Source organism: Leptosomus discolor, chromosome 7 (genome assembly GCF_034619465.1).
Source record: "Leptosomus discolor isolate bLepDis1 chromosome 7, bLepDis1.hap2, whole genome shotgun sequence".
Taxonomy (NCBI): Eukaryota; Metazoa; Chordata; class Aves; order Leptosomiformes; family Leptosomidae; genus Leptosomus; species Leptosomus discolor.
The window spans coordinates 30,655,330-30,668,889 of NC_141397.1; the positions used below are offsets into that span (position 1 = coordinate 30,655,330).

General features: G+C 42.2%; 1 protein-coding gene across 2 annotated transcripts in view; it reads right to left on the minus strand.

Moving 5' to 3' along the window:
- GLI3 (GLI family zinc finger 3) overlaps positions 1-13,560 on the minus strand; it is a 194,202-nt gene that overhangs the window by 138,298 nt on the left and 42,344 nt on the right. For both annotated transcript variants that reach the window (XM_086467654.1, XM_086467653.1), the window contains exon 2: positions 3,269-3,511. In XM_086467654.1, the coding sequence (XP_086323780.1) occupies positions 3,269-3,511 (243 nt within the window). The remainder of the gene's footprint in view (positions 1-3,268; positions 3,512-13,560) is intronic.

A 13,560-nucleotide genomic window follows, 5' to 3' on the forward strand; every position in this document is an offset into this window, starting at 1 on the left:
GATTAAGCTCAGTAACCCTGCTCTCCTCAATAAAGAAAAGGTGCAACACCATCATTGTTGTCATCTGCCCTAAAGCTTTTAAAAAGAAAAAAGTTTAAAAAGTTAGAAAGAAAAACAAAACCAAAACCCCCACACTTTGTGAGCAGGGTTTAAACAACACTTATGAAATCCGTAACAGAAGAAATTAAAAATTTTTGGTTTAGGCCTGTTTGTTTTCCCTTTTATCTCTCAGAGGATAGAGGGCTGTGAGCCGAGCACAAGTTCTCGTTCTCAGTTGCTAAATGGTTGAGGGGCTCTCTGGCAGTGCAGACGGGCCACCAGCTCCACAGCACGTTTCATCCCAGCTGTTTGAAAAGCTGTTCCACTTGAAACACAACCATTATCCCCACCCACACACTGCAGGAGAGCAAACTCCCCCTCAATAAGGTATTTATTCCATGTATATGGTAACTATTATTTCCAACATTTACAACATCGCTCATTTAATTAGGAAAAAAATTATAACAACAAAAAATCCTGCAACACACATACACAGACACATGCATATTTACATGTAGAAATGCAAAGCATTCAAGTTGTTTCTAATAACTGCAGCTCCTTGGAGGGGACATGCATTCCATACACAATTGACTTAAATGCTCTTTTTCTTTTTTTTGCCATAAAAATACATAGATAATCCTCTTCAAAAAAAAAAAAAAATTATTTTTTCCTGTGTTACAGGAAGCCTGCCCACACTTTTAAATACAAAGTGGGTATAAATAAAAGCACAAACTAGGCATCATGAAAAGTCTGTATTTTCCAACCACAGGGAAACTAATTACTGTGAGTGTTCACATACTCAACTATGTTGAATTAAAACAGCATTTACTATCCATATGCCCAGCAAAACTGGCAAGAAACTAAGGAAGGGGACAATCGCCTTGCTGGTTCCTCACCTGTTGCTACAGTGGAACTGGGGTATGTTTACATTATTCAGCTGCCTTCATATGGACCACTGTAAGTGTCAGCCTGAATATGGTCACCACTTCGACGAAAGCATGTCTTACATATATAAATGATATGACTACTATGAAAATTTCAGTAAGCCTGTCTGCTTTCCTATAAATCTGACTAGACATTTGTCTCTTTAGTTGTCCTCCTGTATCACATTTGTTAAAGGTAAATAAAGGCATGATGGTTCTTTATATGACATTAATAGCTTGAGGGATAAATCAGTGAGTACAAATGCGCAGCTCACTATAGCAGCAGTGAAGCAGGTCTGCTCACCTGATGTTTTCTGACTTAAGACTTCTGCTTTAAGATCATGTTGCTCATTTAAAACTGTCATCTCCTGTTTCTCTTCTGTTATATGCTGGATAACTTCTGCTGCTCTCTCAACTTCTGACATCAATGTTTTTTCTAGTAGCCCACACATCCTAACTAGCTAGTGTTACCGGTCATGACACAGACAGAGCAGCTTCATCAAAACTTGAGAACTCTCGTCGAAAGGCAAATTCAATAAAATAAAACAAAATAAAATAAATGCAAACCACTTAGACTCATTCTGACCAGACAGCCTTTTTCTCCAGACTAAGTCTTCAGCTGTATCAATAACTCTTTGAACTAGATTTAAGGGGTGAGCTGGCAACTGGTCAAGATGGTCAAAATGGCAATCGTCACCACTAAATTCAGCGTTTGTTGTTTGTTTGGCGGGTTGTTTTTAACATCTGTACTGCCTACAGAGAAGCTATTTTGCTTCCCCAGTAAGAATTCATTTTTCTTAAGTGAGATTTGGGGGCGCATTAACAAATCTTAAGCTACAAATGGTGTCTCCAACCAGCAAGCTAATATTTCTACGCACTGTCGCTCATGAGCAGTCATTTGCTGTGCACGTTCACACCTCCCTCACAGACAAGTCTGCTGCTGGTGTGCTGCAGCACATCCTCCCAGCAGAAAGATGAGTAACTCCCCCAGAGGGTTGGAGCAGGGCGAGTGAGGAGGAGAAGGGTGTACAGAAACTGACTGCCTACACTGGAAGAGAGCTCAAAAGCTCAACTGCAAACTTTTCCCCTAAATACTGATCTAAACTATAAAGACAACAAGTGTTCGTTTTTCTCCTAATACCTCCATCCTTATTAACAATCAGGTTTGGTTTTTTTTTTCTCTTTAAAAGGAGGTTGGTGAGACTTAAGGTTGTACAAGACATACTTTGATCTGCACCCTGATGAGTGAACATTCCCCTTTGCTGCTAGCCCAACTAATGAAGGGATAAAATTAGCTTTTATCCCTGGCACTTTCTTTAGCAAAAAAACATGCACTAATCAGCTGTCCTCACTAATCAGTCATCTGGCTAATGACCTTTTGCCTTAAAACACTAAAATTTCTGAATGATGTGGAAAAGCCCTCGACACAGGCTGGCCCCTCTTTGTGGGTCTTAAGCCTATCATCTGGAACTGGAGACTGGGAGGTTAAATGGCAAATCTGTATCCTGACTGGGTGATAAATCTATAATCAAAAGGCACAAGGCTTGACACCTCAAGATGTACTTCATTACTACACAACTAAATGATTTTTTTTTTCCTCTTTCTTTTTTTGTAAACTAGAAGCAGATGAAAAAACTGCTTAACTCCCTCATATTTTGCCTGTGGAGAAATCCATTCCACATCTGTGTTTAAGTGTCAGTTAATTTCTTACTTTTTTATTAATGTCTGAGCAGGAATTCAGAAGTTGAAACCATTTGCCTTTCTTCCCCCCTACAACTTCAGGGAACTGTAGCTGGGGAAAGAAAATTGCAGAACCACTCCATCAGCCCACATACTCACACACAAACTCCCAAATACAGCAATAAACCTTCCAATCCCCCCCCAACTGTCCTTGTACAAGGCACAGTCCTTCCTCCTCTTAATACTGTACTTCAACATTGTTTTAAGAGATATTTTAAGGCCTGTTTCATTTTCCTTCTGTGCTTTCTTTAATGAGGCTTTTTTCCTTCCTGTATTAAGGAGGTGGAGCAAATACAACCCTGGATGGCTCAGGAGGATTAGCAACAGATGAGATGTCCTGTGGTAGCTGCTTTGCAGGGGCCTGTGGTAATTTGGAGCTACAATGCAACTGCCCCCTGGTTTTTCACTTCAGAAAAAAGATTGTTATTTACCTCAAACACCCTCACACCCCATCCCACAGACAAGGCAGTTCCATCTCGGACAATGAAAGGCAACAAATACAATCACATTAAATTTGACAGCCTTCCAACTTTGCATCTCCAAATGAATCAGCAATTGATACTCACGGTAATGAGGGTCCATGTAACCATTTCGGGGGTCCATGGTAAAGAGCGTCCCACGGTAAGGTACAGAAGGTTCGGGAAGGTGCGATATAGATCCATGGATCTCCTTCTTGATTAATGAGGCCCTTTCCTCACTCGACGTGGAAGGCTCTTCACTGATCTTGCTGAGGCCTTGCCCACCCTGCGGCTGCATTGTGATTGCGTTCCTTCTCTCTCTGTGATAGGTCTGCCCAGGACTTTCATCCTCTGCAAAAAAAAAGAGGGAGAAGAAAGAGAGAAGGGAAGGAGAAAGAGAGAGACACTTTTAGCGCGTTTATAGCAAATACAATAAAGAAAAGTTCTCCCCCCCACCACCCTCCTCCCCACGGTGTAAGTTTGTGACAGTAGGTGCATGTGCAGCTGTGAGAGATGGTCTGGGGAAGCCCGCCCGTTCAGAGCGGGCAGCTGCGGAGCAGTAGATCATCGTCACCCATGCGCCGATGCTCCGACCAGCGGGGCTATCAATCATGTGAGAACAGACACAGACTTGCTGTTTTCTTGCCTCTGGGACAAGGAGACTGGGAGCTTGGGCTGCCTGATGGGGAGGCAAAAAACGATTTGTCACAAAGAGGAGAAGACGAACCTCGCCAGCTGGGCCTAAATCAAACCTAGCCACCCACCGCTGCTCCACAGCCTGGCTCCAGTCCCTGGAGGTTTGCTGGTGTGCGAGGTTGGAGCCTTGCGGGGAGGTTGTTAGCAGTCAGAAGTGGGGTGGGCAACAACAAAACGGGTGAAGTTGCTCAAGATACAGCACTAGCAGCATGAGGCAGGTGCAAGTGAGGCCACCCACTCTAACAGTGTCACCGCACAGACACGTGCGCAGAGTGTGGAGCACGCTCCCCCCTCCCTCTTTTTCCCATACCCACACAAACCCACAAATTCCTAATGAACAAAGGGAAAGGAAAAAGGGGCAGAAAAAAAATCAGGAGGGTCAAACCCATGGCCTAGTCTGCAGTAAGGCTCTAGGCCTGTGGTACTACTCGTGAGGGGAAAAGGGCCTCTTGACAATGGCTCCACCAGCCTCCCTTGCAGGCAGCCCCAGGACCAGGTGCTGAACCAACCCTCTCCTTCCATGTTAATGTTAAGCCCCAGGGACCATGTTCACCCTTCAAAAACCAGACCAAATGGTTTTGTTCCTCGAAAGCCAGATGCACGTTCCCAGGTACATTTCACACGTGCATGTGGCGGAGGGGTTTTGTTAGCTACACACCTCTTTACTGTGAACGCTCTCTTTAAGTCGCATTGTTGTTTTAAAATACAAACATTTCTATAAACAAGCGCAATTCCTGGCTGTAACCCTTGGCCGACACCCCATGCACCAGGTACAGCCTTGTTCAATCAGCTACGCTGCAGGTATGGGTGATCACCAAGACATCGTGAAGAAGTACTGATATATACATTTAGCTTCAAAAGTTGCTCAGCGGTTCTACAAGTACATGAGGAATATATGAGATTATTAAAGACCAGGCACAAAAAATGCAACTAGAAAGGAAATGAAAACACCCCTAGGAAATAAAACTAAAGTACACTTACTCTGCAACCCACACACAATGAAGGATCATTGACAACTGTACCAAGATTGCACTTCAGTTGTCAGAGATTTGAGGTCAAGGCTAAAATTTACTTGTACCTTCCCTGGTGTCCTCATTCACACAGCAGAAGCACCAGCCAGCAATTCACCAGGAGACTACTTTCACCAAGCCAGACACCAGCATAACTCAACCTAGTTGCCTTCAGATGAATTAGATTAGAAACAGGCTCTGTATGCATAGATACCTGGAGCTGAATTCTGGCCATTATATCCAAAAACTAGCCCACAGCTTTGAATGCAGTGCTCGCTGGGCTTCTCCCTGCCCCCTCTCCTCCCAAGTAGCAACAACAAGAAAACCCAACAGCATAGCCTATTGAGCGCTTAATTATTTTTCTATCTCCAAGTATTACAGCAATCAGGGTCTGCTGACTTATCAGCATCTTCCAGGGACTGAATTCTTTTTACAGCCAGCAGTAATTCTCCATACAGAGCATTTCCAGGGTTGGGTCTGACGAGAAAGAGTTAATGGAAATGGACAACAACACTGCAGAGTTTAAACCCTTTGCCCTTTTCTACTTTTTATTAATATGCACAGGCACCAGTCCCTGCTCTGGATTAGCAGGGTTTAAGGTTTCAACTTTTTTTACACCAAAGCTGGTTTTAGTTAAAGAACTGCAAAAGGGAGTCTAAAACTTTAACACTTACATGAGGTTTTTAGAAAGCTGCTTGTATAACTAAAAAATAAGTCACCCCAAAGTAGTATTTTCCATCATGTTTCTCTCTAGCCAGAGTCTTTTATGTTAAATTTCAACCTAGAGTGAACTTTCACTGATGATATGTAAACTCTTGTAAAAATATGGGACTACACTCCATTTGAAATCCTGACAGACCCTTAAGCTGAGCAAGCTAATCTGTGCTACCACAGTACGGAAAGAAGCAAGCTGGAGTCATTTGTGGAGCTGTATAATCAATTCGAGGATCAGACAGGATTTCAGTTCTTTTGGTCTTCCATATACAGATAGTATTTGTTAAAACTGCCATTCTGGGATACAACAAGAAGCTGACGTCTGTCTGCAGGCTCCACTTTTATTCTTTCCTTCTCAAAACATGCATGTGTCATGAATCAAGGTACTAGCGACTGCTAGGGAACAAGCTGATTTTCCAAATTGCTAAATGAAATTCAAAACCTACTTTCAGTAACTTTGAAACTAAAGGAAAAATGTGTTTTGTTTTAATAAGCTTTCCTCTTTTTGGTTCCTTAAGAAAAAAAAAAAAAAGAAAGAAAACAAAAAAAGCAGTATTTTTCCTTCTGCATCAAATATCTCTCCCCGCATTATGAAATTACCACTGTGTGCTGTTAGAAGTCAAACATTTCTGTACGTTGGAATGTAAAAATTCCCTCAGATTTTTCTTTTAATTAAACATAATGCTAGTTTTGCAATAATAAGTCATTATTCAACAGCCAAATATCTCGCTAGGCGTTTACTTCACACTCCACACCACTGAGCTGCTTTTGATAGGGGGCAGATGAGACACTTGACAGCACCCGCGCTCCAGGACACGAGCGGTTTGCCGGAACGAGCGGGAAACTCCTCTTGCAGCAACGCTACCGGCTCTCGCAAGGGCAGGCGAGACACTCCAGTGCCCCAAAAGGCAAAAGCTGTCTAATCTTCTTCTCTTTCAGCCGAATTGTTCAATAAAGTTTTAAGAGTAAGTGCTAGCAAGCCGTGCCAGGCCAAATTATTGACAGAAACATGCTGTCCACCATGGCAACAAGTGGGACTCTATAGCAAAAATGTAAGCAAACAAACCGCTTCTCTGGCAGCATCTGCCAAAGGGGTTTACAGCCAAATACACGACAACCATTACTGCTCTGCTCACGTTTTAGAGGTGGCCAGCTTTAGGGTTAAAAGAAACATCTGATTTACTAAAATCTTGCAGAGAAACAAATGCCAAAGTAAAAGTGACTGATTCGCCCTCATCTTCACCTGCTTCCTGCTGGTGGGACCCCACTGACTCCAGCATAGTTCATCCCACCTTCTGTGGGTGTAAGAGAGAGGGGTTAAATAAGAAAAGAAGGAAAAAAAGTAATCAGGCCCCAAGAACAATCTGCATAAGCTTCTCTTTCTTCACCCTACCCTGTCTTAACAAGCCAGCAGCCAGAGACACGTGTTACAAGTGCCCAGCCTAGAACGATCACATTAATCCAAGATTCTCCCATCCACTGAGAAATACCCAATTTAGTCCTGCTATTCTGATCAGAAGCAGTTTTTATCAGAAGTGCTGAGCACCAAGGAGCACCTCCTTTAATCAAGAAGCTTTTTCAAAATCTCACACCGGACAGCATGCCTGAATAAACACACTTTTAATTGCTCAGCTAATTTACCTAGAAAACTAAAAATCAGGACAAACCAAAACCTAATGCAAAAATCCATTAAACTTTCTTTCCCTGTTGAACTTTTTTTGCTCTTTTATTGTAGACCAAGACAAGGTAGAAGCTTTTTCCTTCAAGCCTCTTAAAGTCAGCAGCTAAAAAAAAGTTGGAATCTATTGATACACAGTGCTAAAAATCAGTCTCAACACAATTCAGAAAGACCCCTGCTTAAACAGACAACACCAGCGTAGTTAAATCTGTTTATGTGTTAAGTTTCATTGCCACATTTCTGCATGCAACTTGCGGAAAGCATTACTGTCTCACGAGCAATCTGCTGAGACACTTCATCTGGGTAAGAGAAAAGACAAGGTACTTACAACTCAGTCCAAGAGACCCTGGCTGACGCTCCCTCCAAGCTCCTCTCTTGACCAAAATTCTCTGGCTACCGGGACATGGGCATTCCTCCCTCTCTTCTCCTCTCTCTCCCTCTCCCCCCCTCTCCCCATCTCCCTCCCTCTCTCTCAGAGGCAGTGCTTCTCCCATTAGAGGAATTAAAAGTGGTTGGTGCCATGCTAAATTTAACAAGCTCATTAGTATTCTTCCTGTGTGCTTCCTAGTGAACTCTCCCTATTCAAGCAGCTCTCTCTAGCTGAGGGGTCAGGCGGCTAATCATTAAATCAAACTAATGTCACCCTATCACAATTGGCCTAAGAGAAGGAGGGTTTATTATTTCAGTTTATGCTAAATAAACGGTTTTACAAATGGTCTCCAAGCAAGGTCAACAGCAGCTTCAATTACAAGACAAACTTAACAAGAGTTGCTATAAACCAAGTGCTCCATATTGACCTAAGCACAAGCTCGGCTCCGCATATTGCCACTAGCAGGATTGTACAGGAATGCATATTGTAAAATAAAGGAAAGGGTAATCTTTTCTTTGCCAGAATTTGTGACTGCACAGAGACTGCTCATTCACCTCTCCCCAACCAGCTTGCTGCTCAGCTCAATTCACCCCACACAAAGGCTGAAGACCAGACCTCAATGGACCGAGTGAAACATGTTCAAAACTAGGCTCTCTATTGTGACTGAATTTCTTAACATCTTTTCAAAAAGCAGAGAATGCCTTGAGGCTAAAGGAAGAAACAGGCTAATGGTGAATTGGGAATACTGAGCAAATTTCAGAGCCCTTTCCTCCTAGCTTTTGAGGTTGAAAGCAAGCTCTTTCCTTTCAAGTTTCAAAGTCCTTTTTCCTCCCGCAGTGTCACAGAAGGATTTGAAAAGAAGGTAATTGTGCTCACAGTCCCCCTGATCAGAGCTTACGTCCTATTTCTGGTATTTCAGAATACTTCTTGCAATAATGGTGCATATAGCTCAATCCCTTAACCGTCCTGCACTCTGCAATTGCTCATTAAATGAACAATTGCTGGTATAAAATGCCTTTTATGTTCAAGGTCTGGATATAAGATAAGCATTCTAGTACTCTAAATTTGGTTTACTAAGGAAACTCTCCATCATTAAATTACAAAACTGAAGTTAGAATATCAGTCTTTCCCAGAAAAGTAGCATTTTAAGTTGTTGTGAGCCAGAAGGAAGCAGGAGGGATGGAATGAAAAAAAAAAAAATAAATGACTACTTCAATTCTTAATATAATAGACACCTAAGTAAGAAAGCAATTTCCTTCACGTTTAAGAAGGTCTAAGTTTTTGAGACTTGACAGATTTTTCTTTGAAATGATGCAATAGAGAAATTGCCAGGCTCATTAGGACATGTGTATCTGTGCCTCAGAATCATACACATGCTGATCACTACTCTCTGGCCACCTTAAGAGCAAAGCAGGAGGAAATGCATCTGTAGGACTGTGCCTTAAAAACTTAGTGTTGTAACCAAAGTTTTGTTTTGGGTGGGTAGAGTAGTTTAAATTGAGCATTCTTGGTCCCAAGTGTGTTATTCTCCTGCATTTGGAGCAACTGCGCACGAAGTATGTGCTCTGGAAACACTAACTGATATGAAGCACAACACTCATAATTGGTTTTAAAAATAGACTCCAACCATACCAGAGGCTACAAAATCTGTTCGATAACAAGTACAGTACTCACTTTATTTGCAATGCTTAAGCATACCTTATACAAGACTTTTATGCTTATAAATAGCATACATTATCTGAGCTCATCACTGAAAATGTATAAATTTATATTCCCATTTGTAATGGATTTTCAGCTTAGTTATTTTCCCTTTACCATATGTATAGTATTTTCCAGGAACTGATTTGTGACCTTTAGAATATGAATACACACAACTCTTTGTTTGTTGTTTGTTTGTTTGTTTGTTTTGAGAAACCTGTTTGTCATCTTCAACTTTCATGAGCAGAAAAAGGATTTATCAACAAGGCAGAAAGCTGACTCAGTCCCAACAATATCTACATAATACTCCACCGCACCATTATTTTCCACAAATGAGACACACATTCATTTTTGCTGCACCTACAGCACCACTCAATTCAGTCCTTTTTCTGAAAGTACAGAAGAAGCCAGAACACAGTGCATCAATCCAGTTTCTATGACTTTCAAAACACAGCCTGGTCCTCCGCTCCTTTGGGTCACTGGCAGAGCTCCCACCGACCTGGGGGAGAAAAACCCGGGCCAGTGCACAGCTCACACCGCTCCAACACTAAGTCTGCAATGCATTGCTATCCACAGAACATGGCTCACAGCCTTTTCCAGCTGTGCACCTAACTCTTCCCCAGGACTGCTGGGGAACCTGCTAATGGTATGAAGCAGCTTCAAATTCAGGTAAACTTTTTCAAATACCTAGATGGGAGAGAGCCTTGTTAGTAGCAGTGTCTCTACCTCAATTTCTTGGTTATCCAGATGAATTTACACTGCTTGATACCTCTACAACTGCTCACAACTAAAACCAAGTGGCTGAAGTTAAACAGGCATATATGAAAATTACGTCAAATAAACCCACCTTCAACATTTCAAACAAGCAAACACCTACTGGATTTAACTGAGAGTCTGCATCTACCAACTCCAGCATCAGACCTATAGGGAGATACTAAAAAAATCTCATTTAAGCTAAAAAAAAATCCTACTTACAGAACACAAGAGGTAGCTGTAGACACAGCTACCTACACACAAAGACACACCGTATTGTGGAAACCTGCTTGTCGGTCCTGGGACTCTAACCCTCAGAAGGCAGCCGAGGAGGGCAGGAGGTAGGGCTGCCTTGTACCTCATCTTGTTGATCATGCAGGACGTGGGGAAAAAAAAAGGAGTAACCTTTAGGTATATGCCTGAAGTTACTGACCTGACACTCGAGCCATCCCACTGACTTCAATGACTTTGGATCAAGCCACCGAAGTTGCTTGCTGCAAAGCAGATTCCAGTAGTATCCTGTCGGCCAAGTTTGCCTGGAGCTGCCCAGCTGAACAGCCAACCAGGCAATATGTGGAGCCTGAGCCCCTGCGATGCCCAACCTGCAGGGCTGTGAGTCTCAGGGACGCTGATGGAAACACTAATTCTCAGCAACTCGCAAGGTCAGACTCCAAAGAAGCGGGAGCTTCACTTCTGAACAAGCCCTCTCCTAGCCCATTTCCACACAGGCTTTAAAATAACAAAAACAAATAACTTAAATCAAAACAGCTGAAAACCATTTTCTCCCTTCCCAAGTTCAGGGCTATATGTTTCTCCCATGGCAGACACTGGATTACTGCAGTGATACTTAACACCGCTGGCAAGCACAGCCCCCAGCACTCCGGTTTAGGTGTTAGTGACGACATTGCTGCAGGAGAAACACTAAACCCTGCACCCCAGGTACTGAGCAGGTGGTGAGTTTTTAAGTTTACCTTCATGGGGCCTACAAGGCCCAAATCCTGCTTGCTTTACTTGCACCATAATCTCAGGGATTCAGTGAAACTACTCATGCAAGTAGAGCAAGAGGAATTCACGTCCACCATCAGAAATGCTCCAATTGTTGGGCACAAATGGTCTCTGCCTGGAGAATGTATTGGAAATGCAGTATGAGTAGCTTGATGAGAAAGGGACTCCTAGTAGTAAAAGTGCTTTATAGTTCTAGTGGACGAAAAAAAAAAAAAAGAAAGCTTTAATGCAGATGTAGAAAACATTTGAAGGTAGAATTGGCAAAATTAACATGTAGTGATTTCTCCTTTGCAACTTGAAGAACTAGAAGGCAGGCAAAGACATCTCCCTTCCTTGGTACAGTAAATTTTGTGGTTTGATTTTGCTCCTTGAGGACTGGGAAACTTGCACGAGAAAAAAAAAAATCTCTTGCAAAAACAATCTTACTTTTTCATTTCCCCTTTTAAAAAGTGTTCCACCTTACAAAATTCAGCAAAGACTGCAAGTTACTATGCAATAGCCCCAAACTAGAACATTTGCTTCATGTCTGCTGATCAAGGCTAAAACTCAAGCTTTGCATTTTCAGAATATCTCCAGGATTATTGCTCGTCTCCAACATCTAGCCTCTTCAAAGAGCCAGAATACCAAATACAACTTAAGAGAAAGACAGCTACAGACATCAGGATCTGACTACTGGCAACCATTTCTCAGAAGGGAAAAAGCTCCTCAGCCTCTTGCAAAACACGCAAAAGGATCCCGATTTGAAAACATTATGAAGTTCGTTCCATTAGCCAATTATTAGACTGTTAGTCACTGCTTACTTTGAGCGGGCTAATTAGTTACATCAAAGGCGCTACAATATATTCCCAGGAGGGTTTTAGGGGGGAAAAATGTATTTCTCAACCATCTAATAGCACATTTATGCCTATCTGAGGGTAACTGTCTCATTTCACTCAGACACTGGGGGACATATTCTGTGGTGCTGTCACTTTCTGCAAGCCAGCAGCAACACCAGGCCTTAAAGCTGTTTTACAAAGCTGTTTGTAGCTTGATAAAAATGTGATTTGCCATGCTTAGAAGCCACAAAAGAGTGAAAGAGGAGTTACAAACCCTTCAGTGAACCATCACCCTTTGTAACATCTACAGCCCAGACACCTTGGCCTTGACAGAATAAAAAAAGTTACTTTACTGTTGCATACAAACAAAGTTGATATTGCTTCCCTTTTTCCTTCAGTGGGTTCAAACTGCTAAATGCAATCATTAGCCCATTGCTAAGTGGTTTGCAACAACCCAGAGCCGTGGCAACTCTTCAGTTTAGATGGCAGATATCACCTATTTCATTGCAAAATTTATTTATTGCTGCATCCTTTTGCACAGTTGCAGTAAGAGTCATAATCATTGCTTCCTTTATATCCCTGTACTCCCAGCCTCTGAAGCATACCAGTTGTTTAAAAATATGTTATGGGTTACTTGGACCTGATTTACAGCGGCTGCAATCTCAGTTGCAAACAATGATTTCATCAAGGTCTCAGGGCAAAATTTGAATGCCATATAAATTTTTTTGTGTGCAGAGGTATATATATCTCTATACAGAAATATGTACACATGTGTAGTCACACGCACTCACAAATTCAGCTCCACTTTACATCCCATGAAATACAACAGATTGCAGATGAGGCTCTGCATGATACAGGCATGCCTACGCACAGGTCTCCACATAGTCATGCTGGATATTTGAATACAGCAATGAGAGTTTTCACATTCCTCATTGGTAGTCTATATAATTCAGGAGAAGAATGCTGCAAAACAAATGCAAGACTTACAGAGAAGGATGTTTTCACGCAAAGAAAAAACCTCCTCAGAAAACTCAAGTCCTGCACACCAACAGTTTGATGCTTTGAATGATCTTCTGGACATTAGTGCATTAGTTAAAAACTGCAGAGCTACTAATCCACAGATATCATCAAATATTCCTTTTATCAACACTGCTTCTCTCCCAAGAATTTGGTATTCTGAGAACCCCAAACCTGATGCCATCTGTTTACCTATCAAGTAGATGCAGTAAGTGTTAAAGTTCAGAGGCTGTCTTTCCTGCCTGGAGACACCTCCTTACAAGAGAAAAAAAAAAAAAAAAAAAATCTCTCCTTTGGCCTTAAAATGTGCTCGACCTTCCCAAAGACCAACCTGTTTTATCCCCACCTCTGCTCACTTTCTTCTTAGTTTTCTCCACTAAGGAGGATGCAGGAGCTCCAGCAGAGATGTGCACTGCCACACTACCTCACATAGTTACTGCCTTCACATTCCAGTCATCAAAAATACTACTGCCAGCCACAAACAAGCATCAGACTGGGCCCAAGGATGGGTGCATGTGAGTGGGCAAAGAGAGATGGAGAGTGCAGAGCCTAGAAGCAAAGGAAGGAAAAAATTCTTTATACCATGATCTCCACTCCCCTCACCTAGGGGAAGGAAAACTCTTAAAGGCTTTGGAGTGAAGGCT